Source organism: Amblyomma mixtum, chromosome 8 (genome assembly GCF_055824585.1).
Source record: "Amblyomma mixtum isolate Tamu chromosome 8, ASM5582458v1, whole genome shotgun sequence".
Classification (NCBI taxonomy): Eukaryota; Metazoa; Arthropoda; class Arachnida; order Ixodida; family Ixodidae; genus Amblyomma; species Amblyomma mixtum.
The window spans coordinates 67,289,975-67,311,390 of NC_143019.1; the positions used below are offsets into that span (position 1 = coordinate 67,289,975).

The 21,416-nt window shown below is 47.7% G+C and overlaps 1 protein-coding gene across 1 annotated transcript in view; it reads right to left on the reverse strand.

Annotated features, from left to right (window-relative positions):
- Positions 1-21,416, reverse strand: part of LOC149332834 (uncharacterized) — a 50,214-nt gene that overhangs the window by 14,638 nt on the left and 14,160 nt on the right. The window contains exon 6 of the mRNA XM_089557569.1: positions 1,438-1,492. Coding sequence (XP_089413695.1) covers positions 1,438-1,492 — 55 coding nt within the window. The remainder of the gene's footprint in view (positions 1-1,437; positions 1,493-21,416) is intronic.

Sequence of the window (21,416 nt, forward strand, 5' to 3'; positions counted from 1 at the left end):
AAACGCGGATGCGAGTGGACGCGGCAACACAGCCGTGGCTATGTCACCCAGCGTTGCCGTGTTTGTGCAGGTTAGTCATTCAAAATACGGTTTCCGTAGTGACGACCTCTGTCTTGTAGCGTTGCCGTGTCCACACTCAAAACTAATTTTCATTTTCAGCGGTGGGCGGGACAAGAGACTTGAGGATTGCTGACACACGATGCCCCCTTGCACGGGCTGCAAAGGTTTCTTGTTGGTGTATCGGGGTAATGCCTCTCCTGTCCCGATAATTTTGCGCTGTGTTCCTTCAGACACCAACTCGTCCAACAACAAAACTTAATGTGGCAATTGATGTATCAAGATTGTTGTATCTGCTTCCCCAAATCTCGAAGTCAGACAATAGCTCGCCGGCGCCTTTTAGTAGTGAGCACTGACCGACGTGTATTGCCAGGTAGACCATGTACATCATGAGCAGGCCCAGTGAACCGCCCAATGCGAAGGTCGCCCCGCAGATGAGCACCATGGCACGGTGCACACGCTCCTTGATCCTGCGAGCGAGTCAAGGAAAGAGACAGGACGGTGGCAAGAACTCGCAGCAGATCTAACTTAGCGTTAGCCTCGTGGCCTTGCCCTCTTTCTTTGCTCTCAGTATTCTGTGACAACAAATTTTCTGGCGTACGTTTGGATTTCCCTTTCCTCCCTGTACACGAAAAGCATGAGGTTGGTCACATTATTTATTATTACAATTTGACAGCCCGGCACTACTCAACGCATATATTATTTTACCGGAAATTTAATTACAGCCGAACGCCCCACCGTGGTGGTTCAGTGGTTACGGCGCTCGGCTGCTGTCCCGAAAGACGCGGGTTCGATCCCGGCCGCTGCGGCCGAATTTCGATGGAGGCGAAATTCTAGAGGCCCGTGTGATGTGCGATGCCAGTACCCGTTAAAGAACCCCAGGTGGTCGAAATTTCCGGAGCCCTTCACTACGCCGTCCCTCATAGCCTGAGTTGCTTCGGGACGTTAAACCCCAATAAAACCAAACCAAACCAAATGACAGCCGAACACCGAATTAGTCACCAATATTAGAAACAGAGAGGGTGGCGACACTGCCATGCAATCCCCCGCTCGCTCAAATATTGTCTCTGAGTAGGCCTTTTGCTAAGACAAATAACTGCGAACGTTCGTACAATTAATAACTTGTGTTAGCCAAACTCGACATCGAATGAGACGGGAGTGCGGCGCCGCTAATGGAAATATGATGCTTGATAACTGCGCAGTACACGTTACCTGCCTTAATCCCCTCTTGAGACGAATCGCAGGCCTCATAGTGAAAGTCAAGTACAGCCGTTGTTTCTCAGCTGTCACAGTAAGGCGTCACCAGCCAACAGCGCAAGTAGAATTGTGACAATAAAGCGGAAAACGCTCACGTATAACAAGAGAGAATAAGCGTCTCACAGCTCTGTCTGGTGCCCCAGGCGCTCCTCTCCGTAGACGTACTGGTCGATCATTCCTGAGCAAGATGCAAATGAAGACGCGATTCACGGAGCTCTATCGAGAAAACTGGCCATCGCCATGATCAATTTACTGAAATAAGCATTTCATCCGCGTTACAAAGCGACACGCAAGTGAAATCTGCACTTTGTTCGGCAAGCACAGCTCACAGCGCCTCTGCTGTAGAAGGCCATTCGATCCGGAATCACTTGGAATGTTTTACTGCATTCGACTTCTAATAATAGGAACTCAAAGGGGGCCAAACATTTCTTTTCACTACGTGAAATGAGAAAACAGGGGTGCATTTTTAATAATATTGATGATTATGGCACTATGATGGTCACCTCGAATAAACCGGAAGTTGAAATGAGGGGAGCTCGAAGTAACTATACTGTATAAACTTTCTTATCAGTGGCTAATTTCAGAGAAGCAACTGCTAACATATGCCAAAAAAACTAACAAGACCATCCTGAAACCTTATGTGAGAAAGCTGCGATGCCAGTTGGATGATTCCTTTGTTGCTTTATTCGCTGTAATGTATGCTTTCACGGGCTGGGTGGGGACGTGACTGGTGGGCGGTGTTTCTGGAGGGCAGCTGGCTTTGAATGGGACAGCATTCATGCTTTTTCGAGTGAAGCTTTAATAAAAAAAAATTCGCTGTGGCTTAGCTTGGTTAAGCCCGGTAATTGCGAAAGCAATATCCGTACCTACGCCATGGTACAGCTGGTAGTGTAGCTGGTGGTGGTGCTTGTGGTTAGACTTGTGGCGATGCACCTGCTATACAATCCAATCCAATCCAATGAAATCTAATCTAATCCAATTCAATTCAATTCAATCCAATCCAATCCAATCCAATCCAATTTAATCAACTGTAATCAACTCTAATCTAATCTAATCTAATCTAATGTAATCCAATCTAATCTAAGGCCGCCTGTGGTGGCACCGCCACTACTCGCAGACGGCGCGAGATGGTCGCCCAGCTCTTCGGCGTGACGTCACACAGAGGTCATGCGAAAGGTCAATGGTGGCACCGCCGCGTCACGGCAAAGGCTTGAAAGTGCAAGTAGTAAAGCTTTCACTTTAAAAATCTGCCGATTGGTGAAGAGGGCGATGATGTCATTAATTCATTCGACCACAGCGCGTAAAATTAAAAACTGAAAACCAAGGGAGCAGTGCGAAACCCGGAAAGGGCGAGACAAGCCCACCTCGTGAACCAATACACGCGGCTCATGCAGACGGCCCCTGGGCGCCGCCTGCTAAACCGCTTACACATCCAACACGACTGCACTCCAGAGGAGGCGGAGCGGAGCCCAGTACTGTGGCGCCATATGCTCTGGGTCTCCCCGCTCCCCCGTAACATGGACACCGACATGCACGTAAACAGGCGACAAGCGCGGGCTCGGGCTCTTGAGAGACAACACGGTTCCCGACCCGGTGTATATTATGTAGACGTAGCAGGCCCATCGCCCACGGGATTTTACACGGCCGCTGTCGTTCACCAGGAAATGCACGTTGATGGACTCTCTTTTCGAGCCCCGAATTCAATGCGAGCCGAGGAAGTAGCGATAGCGCTTGCTGCCGCCCACGCCAATTCGAGAATCATCATTACGGACTCCCGATAAGCATGTGATCATTACTTGGCAGGGGAGATCTCCCCCTTAGCTGCTTGCATTCTAAGACGGACTGCCACTGATCCAACACCCAAAAGAATCATTTGGGCTCCTGGCCACCAGGGCTTACGAGGTAATGAGGCCGCTGACGCGGCTGCCCGAGCGCTTACTCACCGGGCTCCTCATCCCAGCTCTTCTGGCTCGGAGACTAACCAGCCGCTGCTGCGATTCAAGGAAATTATAACGCATTATAGCGACACCCACCGCCTTTTCCCGGCCCCTGCAAAGGGGCTGAGTAAGACGGAGGAGCGAACTTTAAGGCGCCTGCAGACAGGTACTCTACGCTGTCCTGCAATCTTAAAGCATTACGATCCTAACACGGATGGGCGATGCCCGCACTGTGGGGAGACCTGTGATATCTTCCACATGGTGTGGGCATGTACTCAAAATCCCCACCTCCCCCCCCTCCCCTACCCCTTCCAGAGAGGCATGGGAGACTGCCCTTCTCAACTGCTCCTCGCTTGAGTCCCAAAGGGCTCTGGTGAAACGGGCTAGAGACGGGGCATTGTCATGCGGTGTCCCGGACTAGGGACGCCGACCATGTAGCGTGGCCACTCTGTGGCTCCCAAACTCTATTTCAGAAATTAAAAGTTTTCACCACCACCACCACCACAAGCAGGTTGGAGTTTATTCTCGGCCTCCCCCGAGTCAGTGTGCTGCTTTATAGTTTGCGCGAGCGTCGGGCCGCTCCAGTAGCACGTATTCAAAACCTGCTATCAGCGTCTGAAAGTCGCAGGGAATAGGCTCGCTCCCAAGTGCTTGTGCAGCAGTGGTTTTATTAGTGTCGCATTCCACTCTTGAGGCGACTTAAGCGCCCTCACTTCTAAATCGCACCCCTCAGGTTCCTGCTCCTGCATCCCTCGTCGTAGTTGTCGGCGTGACACCTCGTCTGACAGGGTGGCATGTGTAGCACGTATTGGCAGAGCGAAACGCCACCTGCCACGGCGAGAGCGGAGGAACGGACAACCGGATGGTGGCCAGCGCGCCACCTGCTAGCGGTGGCGTAGAAATGCGTGCTGAGCTGCTCTCAGATTTCGCATTACCAGCTATCGCAATCGTCTGACAATTTTCTTTTGTTCCGTCGCTGCCCTAGCTGGTGGGAGTATTGTGGAGGTAGGTGGTGTGAATCGAGGGTGTCCGCGGGATGGTGAGGATGCGGTGGAGAGGCGGCTGGTGCTTCTGGAGGCTTCAGTCGCCAAAACTTTACACAGAGGGAGTTTCTTGTCTCCACAAAGAAATCGCGGTATTTTCGACAAGTTCCACTCTTAGAGATATCGCAGTGAATAAGAACATCCAGTGAATGGTAGTTCTCTCATGAGTGATGGAACAGCGCAAAGCAAAACACCGGGACAAGAGACAAGCGCTTGTCTCTTGTCCCGGAGTTTTGCGCTGTTCCGTCACAAATCAGTAACCAACATGCCCAAGCTGCTGTCCTGGTTCTGTCATGAGTCCACCAGCTTCCAGGACCACCAGGACGCACGACCACAGATGGCACACCTTAGAGAGAGGGAGGCATTCTCCTTATGGCCCAGCATAACCTGTGTGGTTCGAGACCACGCATGCTCCTCAGCTTTTGCTTTCTTCATATTGCGGTGGCGGTGCCGAAGGCGCTGACCCCACGAAACCTCCCTCATTCGGCTATTACTCTAAAGCGAGAGGAAGGGGACGAACATAAAGAGCAAAGAAATGTGCTGCTTACTTGGCACGGGCATTTTTTTCCCTTAGCAGCGCTCTTTTGGCCTAGAATGTAAGCTTCTGGGCGGATGCACTGGTGGCACGCGTCAGGCCTCTTCTTCCTTTGCCTTCACACACCCCACGCTCGTGAACTCACCCTGGGTCAAGCAGACCCTAATGTGCAGAAAATGAGAACAAGAAATAATGGCACGGTTTTTCGGTCTTACTACTCAACACAAAAGACGAACAGGCTCGGGAAGGGAGCCCGCACATTGTGAGAAAAGCCCATTTTGTCCGAGTGCCTGGCCGTTCTGATGTCTGTTAGAGCGAGATGGCCGATTCCTTGGCAAGGTCGGCACTCCTGTAATTTACTCGGTGCCTTAGGGGCTCATATTTCTGTTGGATATTTCCTCTGACCAGAGGATCCGACATGTATCGGCCAGCTTCGTGATTCCTTGTTCAAGCCGCGGATTTTCAGCATTTATGTGCTGTCTCGTATGCAGAAGGCATCAACAGACTACTTCCTGCCTCAAGACGAATGCAAGCCAATTCGTAGCCTGCAGGCCAAAGATGAAATTTTAATCCTACCTGCAGATAAAGGCAACGACACGGTAATTCTTGACCGCTCTTCATGCCGGGAAAAAATGGAAGCCCTGCTGCAGGACGGGAATACTTAACGCCGACTACCAAAAGACCCTACATCAAAGGTGCAGACGTCTCTTTAAAAGTTGCTGGCAAAATCTTCAAGGACCTTCCACCATCTATGAAACGCCTCTACTACCAGCTACTATGTACGAACGGCTCGGCACCCACCATGGCTTCCAAAGATTCATAAAGAAAACTCCCTTCTACGCCCAATAGTAGACTTCAGGAGGTCTCCTGTGCCCTCACTGCACACCTTCATATCTTCACTGGTCGGAAAGACAGAAACGAATGTGAAGAACTCGTCCGATTTTACCAACAAGGTTAAAGTCGTTGTCCGTGAAGACGACATGCTTGTTTCTTTCGATGCCTGCTCGCTGTTTAACAGCCTACCGGTCAATCTGGCCGTTGAAGCTTGCAGGCAACTTCTCGAAGGTGAGGATTTATGGCAAGATCGGACCCCTTTCGACACAGCAGAGCTATGAGCGCTATTGCGCTTCTGTATCGCTAACACCTATTTTACATATAATGGCAACTTTTGCCAACAGACTTTCAGCACAGCAATAGGAGCATCCATCTCGGTCACAGCGGCGAACATCACGATGGAAGTCATCGAAAACAAAGCCCTAACCACTTTCTAGCCACGACCAAAAATATTTGTAAGGTACGTGGACGACTGTTTCTGTGTCCTAAGCCTGTTGTATGTATGTGGTGCAGGCAGGGGCTTATTATTTTTATTTCCTTTTCGGTTGCCGCAACCTATTCTTTGTTTCTGTGTCCTAGAGTGCAAGCCCATGGCCTTTTTTCTGGACCACCTGAACGCCACTGCATCCTCAATCAAGTTAACTGCTGAGGAAGAAACCGACGGCTGCCTACCATTCCTGGACACCACGGTGACCCGTACACCGACTGGCCTTATTTTTAATGTTTACCGCAAGCATACGCACTCTGGAAGATAGTTACATATCACTTCTGTTCACCCAGTCACTCACAAGCGGTCTGCGTTTGTCTCTCTGATCCACCGTGCCAGACAGGGAAGATGTCAACCTAAAGAGCGAAATGAAAAGAATAGAGTCCTATCTGCGAAGAAACGGCTATCTTTCTCCTTTATCAGGGATACCGAAAGAACAATGCCACCAAAACAGTCTGCCTTCTAAGAGAGCCCGAGCACGGAAAAACCGAACGAAAAACGAGCTCCTGTCCCGTACGTAGCGGGAATTAGCGAGGCGCTTGCATGTATTTTATGCAAGCATGGCGTCAACATCGCGCTCGTCCACGCTGGCAAGGTGCGAACAGAACTGGTGAACATGAAGGCCAAGCTCCCTCGTGAAAGATTTGCAGGTGTTGTGTACGAAACTGACTGCGTCTATTGCTCATCAGTATATATAGGTGAAACAAAGGACTTCAGGAGACGCCTGAGAGAGCACCAGAACGGCGTCCGAAAATAAAAGAAATTGCTGACGATTACGTTACTTCCTAATGCGAAATTTAGGTGCAGCACATCAGCTGTTTCAGCTTTTCGATTGATTGAGGCAAAGGATTCGAGCAAGACATTTGTGTACAATTACAGACAACTTATTTTTCACACATTATCTTTCCTCAAGAAACACTCCGCTAAAAGTTCTTGATTGTTATAAAGAAAGCTTTCTGGTGGGAGAAATATATACATATGAGCTCGATTTGCTGCACCTATGCCTTTTTCTCAAAGAAAAGGTCTATGCAAGTATTTAGAGAGGTTGTCACAGCCGTGGGAGGCGTTAAGAGCGAGAGGAACGGATTTTTCTCCCATATAAGTGGTAAGGAATTCCTGTTTATTTGTCTTAATGAATTTCAATGGAGGCAAAATTCTAGAGACCCGTGTACTGTGCGATGTCAATGCACGTTAAAGAACCGCAGGTGGTCGAAATTTCCGGAGCCCTCCACTACGGCGTCTCTCATAGCCTGAGTCGCTTTTGACGTTAAACCCCGTAAAAGAACTTATATCTACAATACCCCCCCCCCCCCCTCGCCCTGCCACCCTGGTTGGTGACAATGGTTGATCGCGAGAGTTCGCTCACCGTTGTCAGCGCTAACGCATACGGCTAGCCCACATCTCTCCCTCATCACCTCACGTACCTATAAGCGCGATTCAGGCGTCCACGGTCACAGGGAGCCAGTTATGCGCGTTTCCTTTCCTCAAAATGATCGGAGTGTAAAATTGTCAGTGCCAACGCCAATGAACATAACGAACGCCGAAGGACTATGGCTTCAGCGTCACGTTTCTGGCTCAACGTTGTCAATGCCAATTCACGCAGCGCACTGGATCAGGTCTCCACCGAGATGTGTGAGACAGATAGTGCGTCATTTCCTTTCCTCAAAAACCAATTTACCCATTTTGCCCCCTGCTTTCCAAGGTCATGCTCCATTGCTTTCGCAGCATAAATCGCGACTAAGGTATGTCAACTGCTGGTTACAATGGACAACGGCGATGGCGGCGAACAACGGTGACGGCGACGCCGCGAAACGCAGAAACGGGCGCCAAAGAGCTGCTCTCTAAAAGTAACAACTAACGCCATCACCAAGCATGTGCAAGAAACCGGCCACGATATTAACTGGGTCGGAGTAAATATATTGACAACAGAAAAGAATACATCAGCACGACAGAATCTTGAGTCCCTTATCATACAGACATCGTATAATGTACTAAACACAAACGACGGAACTCTGCATCCTATCTATGTTAAATCATTAAAAACGCTGCTGGGTGCTACAAAAGAATGGATCCGTGCGCCAGTTTCTTCATAGTGAACAAGGGATCCGTAGTGCTCCCGAAACCTCAGAAATTTCCATCTTTATATACCGTGGCCTGTAACCAGTAGTCCTCATCACCACGATACCTGACCAGACAGTATGCCGTCAAAGCCTCGATTACATGGTCTGATAAATTATTCCAATCATATATTGTATTTAAAAAGAAAGTGTATTTAACAATATTGACCCTGCACCTGTATTCCCGGATTTTCATTCAGTGATCCTTTCGAGGAGACACATAAGTTGGTGGCTTAATGTATAAATGCCAGTTCTGCCCTGAAATATGTTATAGAAAAGACACAATCTGAGACATTTCCTTCTATCTTCTAGCTGTGGTCAGTTCAGCTTGTTTCGAATCGTTGTAGAACTTTTTCTGAAGTCATAATCACCAGATACAAAGTGAGCGGCGCGTTTTTGGACACGCTCAAGCTCGTTTATGTTTTGCTGCGTGTAGGGGTTCCACGCAGAACAACCATATTCTAAAACTGGACGGAAATTAGTCAGGTATAGCATCTTTGAGTTCACCCGGGGCTTGCCAGAAATTTGTTCGGATGAAGTTTAACGCGTGGCTAGCTTTGGATACTAAGTAGTGAATGTGGGTGCTCCATGACAGGTGACTAGAAAACATATTTCCCAGGTATTTGTAGTCTGAAACTGCAGTAACTCGTGCGCCATCCAGATAACAGCTATTTGCTTTAGGATCAATTTTTTTTGTGAACCTGATTATGTTGCATTTTCAAAGGTTCAAGAGCATTTTCCCCACCTGACACAAGGAAAAAATACAGTCAAGATCCTTTTGAAGCAGTTTTAATCTGTTTCACATTGGATATTGCGATGCTGACAAAAGTCAAAGGAAGGTTGTGGCGTGCCCAGTCTAAGGCTATTTGAAGATTACCACGTTCGTTCTGGCTGCAATGGACTAGGAATTAATTCCTGGCCTGACCACACGTAGTCCGCAACACGTAGCAGGATAGAGGAATCCTTCGGCTAGCTAAGCTCATGCATTCATTGCAGCGTTCTTTTGGAACAATCTATGCTAGAGAAGTTTAACCCGAATAGGTAAATCCTGAAGTGATCATCTTCAAGTCGCATCAAGCTGTGCATTTTAGTTTCTCCTCTGTAGAGATGCATTGCATGAACAGGTCTAATTTTAATTTTGAAGCTTCTCTTACACATATGGATCGAACTCACGATATGGTATGCGTTCCTTCGGTGGGAATGTTCAGTTTATCTACAAGTACCTGAACCCTTGCATCTAGCATCGTAACCCTAACCTGCGCTTAGGTTCGGTGATAACCGAGACATTAAGTCGTGCCTGAGCACCAACCCGGAGAAGTCATATAGAAAGAGGGGACGAGCACTTGCTCTTCAATTACGCGCTGGAGCCCACCAATACGTGCATGTCTAAGTGCTTCCCGGGCAACTTAGCACGCTCAACTGTGGATGCTCGTGCACTCACCACATCTCTAGATTTCAATACATTTTTTTGCTCTCTCTACGAGCTTTTGCGCTGTGGTTAGATTACACGGAAATCGTGGTACCGGCTCATTTGATCTCATTTATCTTACTGCCCGGTCGTAGACTTAACCATGCAAGGGCAGTGCGGCTAGAGATGAGATCTTTTTTTCGCTGCAACAGCTTTGTCATTTGGTATCTAGACATTTTGCTTTTTTTCCTTTTTAATTTCAGCGGCCTTTGTATTGCAGCAGAACGGCCCAGGAAGTCTTTGTGATAAGCCCACAAAGATAAAAGGGTAAATCTATATAATACTCGTTGGCCGAACGCGTTTCGGATAAGGCTAATGGAAGGCGGCGTGTACAGAAGCTCGTTGCGAACCCACCACGAGGCGCTAAAAGGAACTTGCATTTCATTCTCCATAGCAGTGATACGCGGTCGCACTGCTTTCGGCGTACAGGTTATGTGTACAGGAATCGGGGCTTGCCCGCCGTCGTTCAGCGGGGCCCACGGTTGCAAATTTCAGAGGCAAACAGGTGTGGAAGAATTGGACTTGTTATCACAGCGGCCGCACCTTTGTGCAGATACGCGCTCCGAATCGACGGCTATAGCGGCTAGCTCGCCCAGACCCGTTTCGCTTGGGAGGGAAAAGAATAGATAGGGGACGAGTGCTGTGTACTTTTTTTAATGCGGTGGAAATGAGCCGCAACCGGCCTGGGGTGTCCGTTCGCTCGATGTCCATCCAGGTCGGTGACAGTATCGATAGCTGGCTGGATGAGTTTGTTGGCGGTGGACCCTTAGAACACTTATCGTCATCATCAACAGCAACCGAGCGTTTACCCCGCCGCGGTGGCTCAGTGGTTACGGCGCTCGGCTGCTGGCCCGAAAGACGCGGGTTCGATCCGGGCCGCGGTTGCTGAATTTCGATGAAGTCGAAATTCTAGAAGCCCGTGTACTGTGCGATGTCAGTGCACGCTAAAGAGCCCCAGGTGGTCGAAATTTCCGGAGCCCTTCACTACGGCGTCCCTCATAGCCTGAGTCTTTGAGGCGTTAAACCTCAATAAACCAACTAAACCGAGTGGAGTCTGCAGGAAACCAAAGGCGCTTCTCGATGATTTATCAGTACTGCTGGTTAGCTCCAGCCGTGGCTCCGTATTTCAGTTTAAGTTCGAATGTTCGCCACTCCTCATTGCATGATTCTACTTTTGCAGAGGCTGATCCCCCAGATGATCACGATAGTGCCGTTGTCATACGTTGGCGAATTTTGATGTTGGCTTGGCAGGATACAATCCTAGGCATGCAATGCCTAGGCAATAGTGCTAGGCATAAGGCATGAAAAGCGCTTGCATTCCAAAACAATTTTTGTTCATGGGCGGAGGTGTAGTGGCCAAATTCAACGATGCACCCTCATAATTACTGAAATTAGCAGCCATCAAAGGAGCACTTGATTTCGTGATGAACGAGAAGCTGCCTGAATAGCTGTCTTTGGAGGCCATGTGACTGCAGCTCAAAATAAGTAATCCTGATTTTTGGAAAAGTAATCGAAATGCGCAGTATCCGGGTCTACCGTTATGTAAATGGTCTACAGATTTCTACAAACTTTTCATAGACTCTACAGCCATCCTTTAGGCTTAATTTTGTCTATAGAAAGCCGACAGAACATCTATTGACTAAAGTCTATAACAGCCTCAATTTTTTTCGTCCATAGACGGATTATAGATTATACAGGGTGTTTCACCTAAGACTTTCTGCAATTTTTAAAAATCAGCTATTTGAATTAGATGCGCGCTTTTTCTGGCATAGCATTGTCAGTGGTGTAGTACATCATAATTCAACTAAGACGTGCTAACTAGCAGGCTTGTTAACTAATATTTAATAGTTAACTTTTAAACTATTACCGTTGGGCTCCTTAGTTACTGAGAGGCATGTAGCCCACCGTAAGTAATGTCCATATCCGTTTTTAGAATTTCGAGAATGCGATTATCCTCGGCGCTGTGGCCCAACAAATTTTGGCTATTTCGACGAGTTACGTTCACTGGAGAGGTTGCTTTGCCTGCAAGCTTCTCAAACCGCATGTATTTTGGCGCGATGTAGGCGAAATTTGTTGGGCCACAGCGCCGAGGATAATCGCGTTCTCGAAATTCTAAAAACGGATATGGACATTACTTACGGTGGGCTGCATGCCTCTCAATAATTAAGGAGCCCAACGGTAATAGTTTAAAAGTTAACTATTAAATATTGGTTAACAAGCCTGCTAGTTAGCACGTCTTACTTGAATTATGATGTACTACACCACTGACAATGCTATGCCAGAAGAAGCGCGCATCTAATTCAAATAGCTTATTTTTGAAAATTGCAGAAAGTCTTAGGTGAAACACCCTGTATATACAATAAAGCCTAAACAGCGATATAGTATATATATAGTCTATAGACTTCTACTGACTATGTATCGCCTATAGGCCACCGCGATGTTTTTGGCCCACCAATTTTCCAATCACTTTTTACTTCTACCGCAGATTCATTCACGTTACATTTGTTACCTCTACATAATAGGGCCTCAGGAAGAGTGACTGAGCCTGCATCGACATCCGGATGGATACTGCCAAATTCTAGGATAAGATGCTCATTTGTTTCTGCCGATTTAGTACACACTGAACACGTGTCGTCTTCTTGTAGCTTAGCGTTTTAAAACACCCGGACCTAGCTTCAAAGAGTAGACATGGTCAAACATGATTGCGCTTTTGAAAAGACGGGACAAAACAGGGACGACACAAACTCTCGTGCGCAATTCTCTTCAATTATTCTCTCTTTAATTATTCTTCTCTATTTTCTCTTTAATTATCATAGTACTTCCGGTTACGCGGGCGACACCTGGCGCCAAATTGGAGAAAATTTATAAGAAGGGCAAGAACACAAAGGCGCTTCATATATTTTTCATTTGACGCCACAACTGACAGCACGAAAATCCTTTACTATCTTCTCCGTGTGTATGCTACGTTCGAGCTGATTTTGAATAGCCTTGGAGCCAAAATCGCTAAGCAGCTGAAGACGACCTTGGAGGCTTAATGGGAAGATGAGGGAACACACTTTTGAGAGAACGGAGGGCCCCCATCGGACATTCGGCTGCCCTTGATTACATTTTCGAATCCTGCATTCTGACACGCGATTAGACCACCGACTGTCACTTTTACGGGAAATGTGGCGCGAGCAATGCTGAAGGCCGTTCTATAATGCACACGCAGGCAGGTTAAACTGATTCAGATGGAAATAGGAACCGTCTTTAGGAAAAGTCCCGGATACGTGCTGAAGTCATCGGTGGCAACTATACTAATAGCAGACTTTTTGTAGGCACCCGGAGAACAGCACAAGATATTAATTAGCATGCGGTGATTGAGGAAAGTCATCACACTGTTTTCGACACCACCACTGTTTTCGACTGCCGCCACTCCCATCAGCATAATGAGCATCAGCCATAATCGTGGGCTCATTGCAAAACAAAGGCTTAGCCAGTAACTCCAAATTACTGCCATTGTCAGCTAACCTCGTCAATACGCCGAAGGCATGTTGCATTTCTAAACGAAAGTTGGAGATTTTTCGGCTTTTCATAACATTGATCAGGGTGGATGTTTAGATATGGATATGTTAGATTGGAGTATTTAGATACGTGGACGATTTCTCATCCTCGTCGATAGTAGCTCTGATAACCTAAACAAAGTATCATCTGATGTCACAGCAGTTCTTAATGAATGCCTCGACCCAATTCAGCTGACCTGTCAATATCCTGAAAACAAAGAAATTCGCTTCCTTGATATTAAGCTGGTATGTGATCAAGAACACACTTGCTGGAGCTATGCGCCTCGTTCCAATAAATCCTTGCTTGCTTACAATTCGACGCACTATGAGTTGATAAAGAGAGGTATTATCAACACGTGTTTCAAAAAGGCTCTGGAAAAGTCGTGTGGGCACCGGGTGAACAGTAGTTTTCAGGAAACAGTAAAATGGTTGCAAGAGGTTGGGTATCCTAAAGCCATTCTTGTCTCAGTGGCTGAGGGGATGATTCGTAAGAAAAGTTACAAATGTCAAACTCTGCCTGAGAAATGTAGGAAAACAGCAGCAATTCCGTACATGCACAGGATTTCCCCTGATCTGAAAAAGATATGTCAACGAGTAGGCAGGTAGTGTTTTCGGCCCCAGATAAACTGGCAAAACTATGTAAGATGACGAATCCGTACTCTGTGAAACATCAAAGCTGTACAAAGAATCACAGCAAAAAATTTGTTGACTGCGCAGAAGGTGTCGTGTATTCCTTGCCACGGTCATGTGGTAAGGTGTACATAGGCCAAACCGGGAGATGCCTAAACGAGAGGCTACGGGAGCACAATAAGAATACAGAAAATAGAAAAGGCAATCTTTCAGAACACTGTGAGGAATGTAAACCAGATGCATGCATGCCGAAGTTAAATGAATTCCAGGTGATTAAAATAAGCAGGAAACAGCCAATAAGGGAGATTATTGAAGCAAGGCGAATAAAAAACTTAGAAGATAGGTGTGTAAGCATCCCGCTGTATCTTTATCAAAGAAGTAGATGATTTTTCTTGATGGCTTGAACAAAAAGTGAAAAGTGACTTGCGGTGTGATAGGCTTATGGGACGATATTTTGATGCTTTCGCAGTACTTAAAAAACTGTTTGTGCATTGAATAAAGATTCAGTTGAAAGTTAGCGCATGTGTTGTCGTCTTCGTTGTCTCGAGCGCTACAGGTTTTCCGCTTTCATAACAAATGATCAAAATCACTCCAGTAACTTACGCCCAGTGGCCCCCACATTCTGCTTTCATTCGTAACGAAATCACGCTTTCAGCGTACCCCACCAAGTATAAGGCTGGGCAAGCAAAAGGAGTAGAAAGAGTAAAGCGAACAGATGTGGCAATGCACGCCGTCCGGTACCATCGGCAATCGGTCGACGGAGCGCATGCCTTAACAATCAGAACGACGGGGTGCAACAAACCCGACCTGCTCCGCGCATAGGGCCGCGGATATATTATTACGCAACGGGTGAACGCAGACACCGCTTCGCGACTCGAGCGAAGGTGACGGCGAACGCGCTTTCGACGTCCGCCCTTTCTCCGAGGCCCAAGTGTGCGTCTTTCTCTGCGCGATAGCGCGTTGCCGTCGGGCTGCATTAATTGAAGCTTTTATCGCCTTGTCGCGCGGCTGCTTCGCTTCTGTTGCTGATGTGGTTATTCCGCGCGCCCCCAGAGATCTCGTCCGCTGACGAGCTTTCCAAGTGAGAGTGCTCCGGAAGTGTCGCGGCACTAATGGCAGAGCCGTGTTGTTGCGTCAGCGCGCGACTGAGTGCTGGCGGCTACGTGCTCGGTTGCTCAGGTGCCGTACTAATGCGTATATAACGATCTGGAAACCCACACTTCGCTCGTTTCTATTTTCGAGCGGGTATTTTCGTGAACAATGAAAAGTTTCCACATTTACTATGCTCGCAGAAATATATAAAAAAGATAAAATATGATTTGATCGCGCAGCCACACATTTAATGAAAAATACGTGTGAAAAGAATAAAATGAGGACTAAAACCAACAGATTTAGACTGGCAGCTCATCACCTGTTGAAGTGAGTGCACTTACATCGTACCCGCTTTTGCATGACGAGGGCATGAATTCATCGGCTGGGTTTGTACGCCGGCCACTGTCCTAACAGAGGACAACTATTCTCTCGGTTGAGCAGACAACGGTAGGGCAACAAAGGGGCTCGCAATGACATACACGAAGGAAGCCAACAGTCAGCAAAAGTAAGCAGTCATCATCATCATCAGCCTGACTACGCCCACTGCAGGGCAAAAGCTTGTACGCTGGCCACTGACGTAACAGACGACAACTATTCTCTCGGTTGAGCAGACAACGGTAGGGCAAACAAGGGGCTCGCAATGACATGTACGAAGGAAGCCAACAGTCACCGAAAGTAAGGAGTCATCATCATCATCAGCCTGACTACGCCCACTGCAGGGCAAAGGCCTCCCCCATGTCTCTCCACTTAACCCTGTCCTGTGCCGGCTGCGGCCACTGTATCCCCGCAAACTTCTTAATCTCATCCGCCCACCTAACTTTCTGCCACCCCCTGCTGCGTTTGCCTTCTCTTGGAATTCACACCGTTACCCTTAAGGACCAGCGGTTATCTTGCCTTCGCATTACATGCCCTGCCCAAGCCCATTTCTTCCTCTTGATTTCGACTAGGATTTCACTAACCCGCGTTTGTTCCCTCACCCACTCCGCCCGCTTCCGATCTCTTAAAGTTACGCCTATCATTTTTCTTTCCATAACTCACTGCGTTGTCCTTAACTTATGCCGAACCATTTTCGTTAGCCTCAACGTTTCTGCCTCATAGATGAGTACCGGTGAAATACACCTGTTGTATACTTTTCTCTTGAGGGATATTGGTAAACTGCCATTCATGATCTGAGAGAACCTGCCAAATGCGCTCCGCCCCATTCTTATACTTCTAGTTATTTCCCTCATGATCCGGATCGGCGGTCGCTACCTGCCCTAAGTAGACATATTCTTTTACTACTTCCAGAACCTTGCTACCAATTGCAAACACTTGCTCCCTTGATAGGCTGTTCAACATTACTTTGGTTTTGTGCATGTTAATGTTTAACCCCACAGTTCTGCTCTGGCTGTTTAACTCACCGATCATGCTTTGCAGTTCATGTCCTGAGTGGCTTAGCAAGGCAATGTCATCGGCGAATGGCAAATTACTCAGGTATTCTGCATTAACTGTTGCCATTTCAGGCTCCGGAATACCTCCTGTAAGCAGGCGGTAAATAACACTGACGAGGTCGTGTCTCCCTGTCTGACACCTTTCCTTATTGGAATTTTATTGCTGATTTTATGGAGGACTATGGTAGCTGTGTAATCGTTATATATATCTTCCAATATTTTCACATGACACTCTTCCACACCCTGATTGCGCAAAGCCTGCATGACAGCTGAGGTTTCCACTGAGTTGAATGCTTTCTCGTCATCAATAAATGCTGTAGCTTTTTGTATGGGTTGGTTATATTCTGCGCATTTCTTTGTCAGCTGATAGAAGTAAGGAGTAAAGGGGATTTTTAAAAAATTGTGGTATCCATCAGTTGGAGATTATTAGGGTAATTATTTGAAGGTAATTGATTAGAAAGCAGAACAAAAACAACCACATGGCGCCGGTGGGACCCAAACCCACGACCTCCGAATTTCGCGTCGGGTGCTCTACCAACTGAGATTCGACGGCGGTTGTCTATGGCGAGCTACGGCGACGATTGTCCCTAAATAATATTTATCACTGGTGACCATATCATACAGAAAGTTTAGGCAAATGGATGCTGTGTGCTAATGTGGGCACTGTGTCATTCTGTGTATTGAAGGGCGCAGTGCCTGGAGGGACTTCGATTTCGTGAAACAAAGGGTGGTTATATTCGTATAAGAACGGTAGTCTGTGAAGATCTCCCTCTGCCTTCTCCCCCTCTGTTTTTTTTTGTGCTTCTGTACTTTTGCCGGACCAAGCGGAGCATACTAAAAGGCGTTGCAAACTGCTGCTCGCGAGACTGGGTCTCATAGTTATATACAGAAAGCAAGGAAGCCAAGCTGAATTCTGTACTCTGTGTCGAAATTTAACCGCGCCTCGAAGCACTTTTTCGATTACGCGGACCGCGGCGCTCCCCACCAGTCGTACTGCCTATACGTATTCACTATGAGTGGCTTCTATCTGTTTGCCTTATACAGTGAGCTTTATTGCCGCAACTTTCTTTTCAGATCTGAGCAAGCTACTTGGTGGTAAAACACCCGTGTCACTGACAGTAGATTTTGGCGCAGGTCAAGGAGCCCTTGTTGCTCAAAATTATTCCGGAGATTACCAGTATAAGGCTTGCCGCACAGCCCACAGTACTTCCTATGACCGTGAAAGCCCTCAGTACCTCCTAAGCGCACTGCTACACTCTAAAAACGAGTTAGCTTATATGGGGGTAAAAACGGAGTAAGCTCTCCTCTAGCGCTCTCCATTATAGGGGTAGCGTATGCTGGTCCCTACTTAGACTTCACTCACTCAATATAGGGAATGGATATTCTTGTCCACGGAGGCATATTCCCACCGCAAAGCATACAGGGTGTTCCGTATTTATTTGTCTGTGTTGTAAAAAATTCTCCTCCGCAAACCAATGGTCTATTTCTGCTCAAGCACAAACCACAGAGTAGCTTGTGAGAGTCTGCGTTTTCGGATAAATAATTCAACTTCGGAACTTGCCTGGACTGCTCGGAAACGGTGAAAACTGGAGTCGTCTGCGAGCAGAATTTTTCACCGAGGCGACTGTGATAGCCGAATGGAGAGGTCGCGCCATCTGGCAAACGGCGAGACAATCAGTATCCCTGCTTGGAGCTGGGGTACGTCTCGAACACCCCAGATGGCGCAGCCTGTCAAATCTGCTCCTCCGCTCGCCTAGACGAAAATTCTCTGCGCAGTCGACTGCAGTTTTTCGCCGATTCCAGACAATTCAGGCAAGTTCTGAAGTTTAAATTATTTACCGAAAAACGCAGACTATCATAAGCTACCCTACGGTCTGTGCTTGAACCCAGACAGGCAAGTAGTTTGCGCAGGATAATTTTTTACAACCCAGACATACTAAGTTTATGCAGTTATCAATGGAAAGAGGCTTTTGAAAGCGGCACAGGCTGTCTTGAGGTTAGCTAAAACGGAGGATTGAAATGTCGGTTAGATAATAGTTACTGCTAGAATTTCGAACATTTTGAAGAGAGAGCTTACTTTCCTTGCCAGTTGTGAGTGTACCGTATTTTTAGTGATGGAAGTCAATCCCCACGGCTTGGCCACAATACCCTGCTCCGAAAAAAAAAGTGTTTAGTGCAGATGGAGGTCAGTGTAGAAGGATACTAGGGAAATAAAAGTTTATATGGCGTACGGTTCGGGTTGCTTCCTTTTCTCATACTTCATAGTGCTGTTAGCGGCCAAAGCAAGCTGGCCGCTTCTGGCACGACTGGGCGCAGTTTTTAATGGGACACTGAGGACACGATGAAGTTGACCTGCATACATCGATCACCGGGATCCAGCCACACAGGGGGTAATTGCACTGAAAACGGAACTTATAGGATCCAGAAAAAAATATTGAAAATGGAATACATGTGTTGCAGTTTTCACACGAAAAATGTGAAGACGCCAAGTGCACGGACCACTGAGGCTAGTCTACACCGCCGTTCCCTTCCGGAGCCTTTTTCCCTCTTGGCGTCACAAATGCGGGACAACAACATTCCATTTTAAATTCATTTTTACAGCCTAAAAATGTGTGCTTTGTTACCAAAAAAAAATGAATATAACAGCATACAGCCATAAAATCTCTTTTTAATAAGAAAACAAACTAGTATAAAATTATCCTCAGTCCCTCTCGAAAAACTGCTTTTATAAAAGAATACGAACAATTCAGAGTTGACATTTCGAGGCCATTTGCATTAGACCACTGATGCGACAAGAGAAAAACGGAGCAAACTGTGCCAAAGAGACGGTAAAACCTCCAAGTCTCCGCTCGCATGTGCTGTGTTTTATCAGCGATATTCCGATATTCGAGTTCGGTCAATTGGCTGTAAACAACCGGTCGTGTAATGAAGTACTAAACTGCGATCATTGTTTTACATTATGCTGGGCATTCGGGCAGCGAGGGTAGCTCTATCTGTATACGTAGTTCTCGCTCCAGATAATCAATCTGCCAGTCTCGATCCAGACACTACAGAGGGTACGCTCAAGACATTGGAGCTGAAGAACGTCTAGATCACAACTACTCACTTTCCCTGCTGTTTCACGTAGAACTCCAGACTCAATGAAGGCCATATCAGCAGTGCGTGGGCGTAGATAGAAACTCTTTGTTTGTATTCCTGATGTACTATCGGGGACAAAAGTGGTATACTCTACGCGGCGGGAGCCGGAGCAACGGAAAACTGCGGCATTTTGGTGAGCTAAAGCATGAAACATTTAAATGAGCCAAGCGACATGCCTGTCGATAATAAAGGTCACGCATTGGCTGTCTCGATCCCAGATGGCACCTGTAGATGGCGTTGCAAAGCAGTTTTCCAAAGCAGAGGTGTGACATAAGGTTAGACGTGTAGGAAACCGTAGTGAAAGAAGATGGCGAATCTTAATGACAATTAAAAACACAGTTGAACAAAAATAATGTAAGAAAAGTTGAGCATGGTGGCAATTGCCACCGCCCCGTTTCAAAGGGGGCGCTCCTATCCATCCATCCATCCATCCATCCATCCATCCATCCATCCATCCATCCATCCATCCATCCATCCATCCATCCGTGGCTCCGGCTCCCGCCGCGTGGAGTACACCACTTTTGTCCCCGATAGTACACTCCTGCTCGGGATTCCAGAGTTTACCCAAGAGGGAATGACCAAACACGAAGTGGCTGATTGATTCCTTTGTTTTCAAATTATACACCGTACGCACTGTCAGCCGGAGCGAGCAGTGGGAGCAGTGTGTGTGTGTGCAGTCTAAACTATATCAGTGCAGACATTCAGAGGCTTCACTTGTTCTGGAAGAATGGTCAATTCCGCAATCACTTCTTTGTTTTCTCATTCAAGGAGGCACACAGAGGCAACCAGGACAGCAGGTCTGTGTGTTGTAGAGAACACTGCCCCGTTGGGTTACTCGAGAGGCTCCTTCCCGAGTCAGTCGCGGCGACGTGGCAGCATGCACGCAATCTTGCACTGGCCGCTTGAGCGGAAGGCGTTGTAGGCGCACGTGATGGCTGGCGCCCAGCGCACGCAGGCGCGCTGCACGCGGTCGTAGTGCCAGAAGCGCCGAGGGTTGCCTTGCGGCGAAGCGGGGCACGGCTTCAGGAGACGCTCGGTGACCAGCCCCAGACAGCGCTTGTCCCTGCGGGCTGCAAGGGAGAGTGCCGTTACAAGTCTGCTGGAGGGAAGACCTCGTACGCAATTCAGGCTTTTTTTTTTTACCCGCTGCGGTGACTCAGTAGTTACGGCGCTCGGCTGCTGACCCGAAAGACGCGGGTTCGATCCCGGCCGCGGCGGCCGAATTTCAATGGTGGCGAAATTCTAGAGGCCCGTGTGCTTTGCGATGTCAGTGCACGTAAAAGAACCCCAGGTGGTCGAAATTTCCGGAGCCCTTCACTACGGCGTCCCTCATGGCCTCAGTTGCTTCGGGACGTTAAACCCCAATAAACCAATAGACCAACCAAACAATTCAGGCTTGCCCATAACTGATGGCACCGATAAAGCGCGCTTTTGTTGGCAAGAAAACACCTGCGTTTGGTTTGGTTAGGTTATTGGGGTTTAGCGTCCCGAAGCAACTCAGGCTATGAGGGACACCGTGGTGAAGGGCTCCGGAAATTTCGACCACCTGGGGTTCTTTAACGTGCACTGACATCGCACAGTACATGGGCCTCTAGAATTTCGCCTCCATCGAAATTCGGCCGCCGCGGCCGGGATCGAACCCGCGTCTTTCGGTTGAGCAGCCGAGCGCCGTAACCACTGAGCCACCACGGCGGGTCGCACCTGCGTTTGTTGTTGTCGGTAAGATCTCCAGCATCTGAAATTTCCTTCGATGAGGATTATTTCAAAGGAACCAGATAGACCACACTTTCACAGACAAAGCAGCTGAAATTTTTTGTGTTGTGGCGTTGCGCTTCAAAAACTGGGGCTG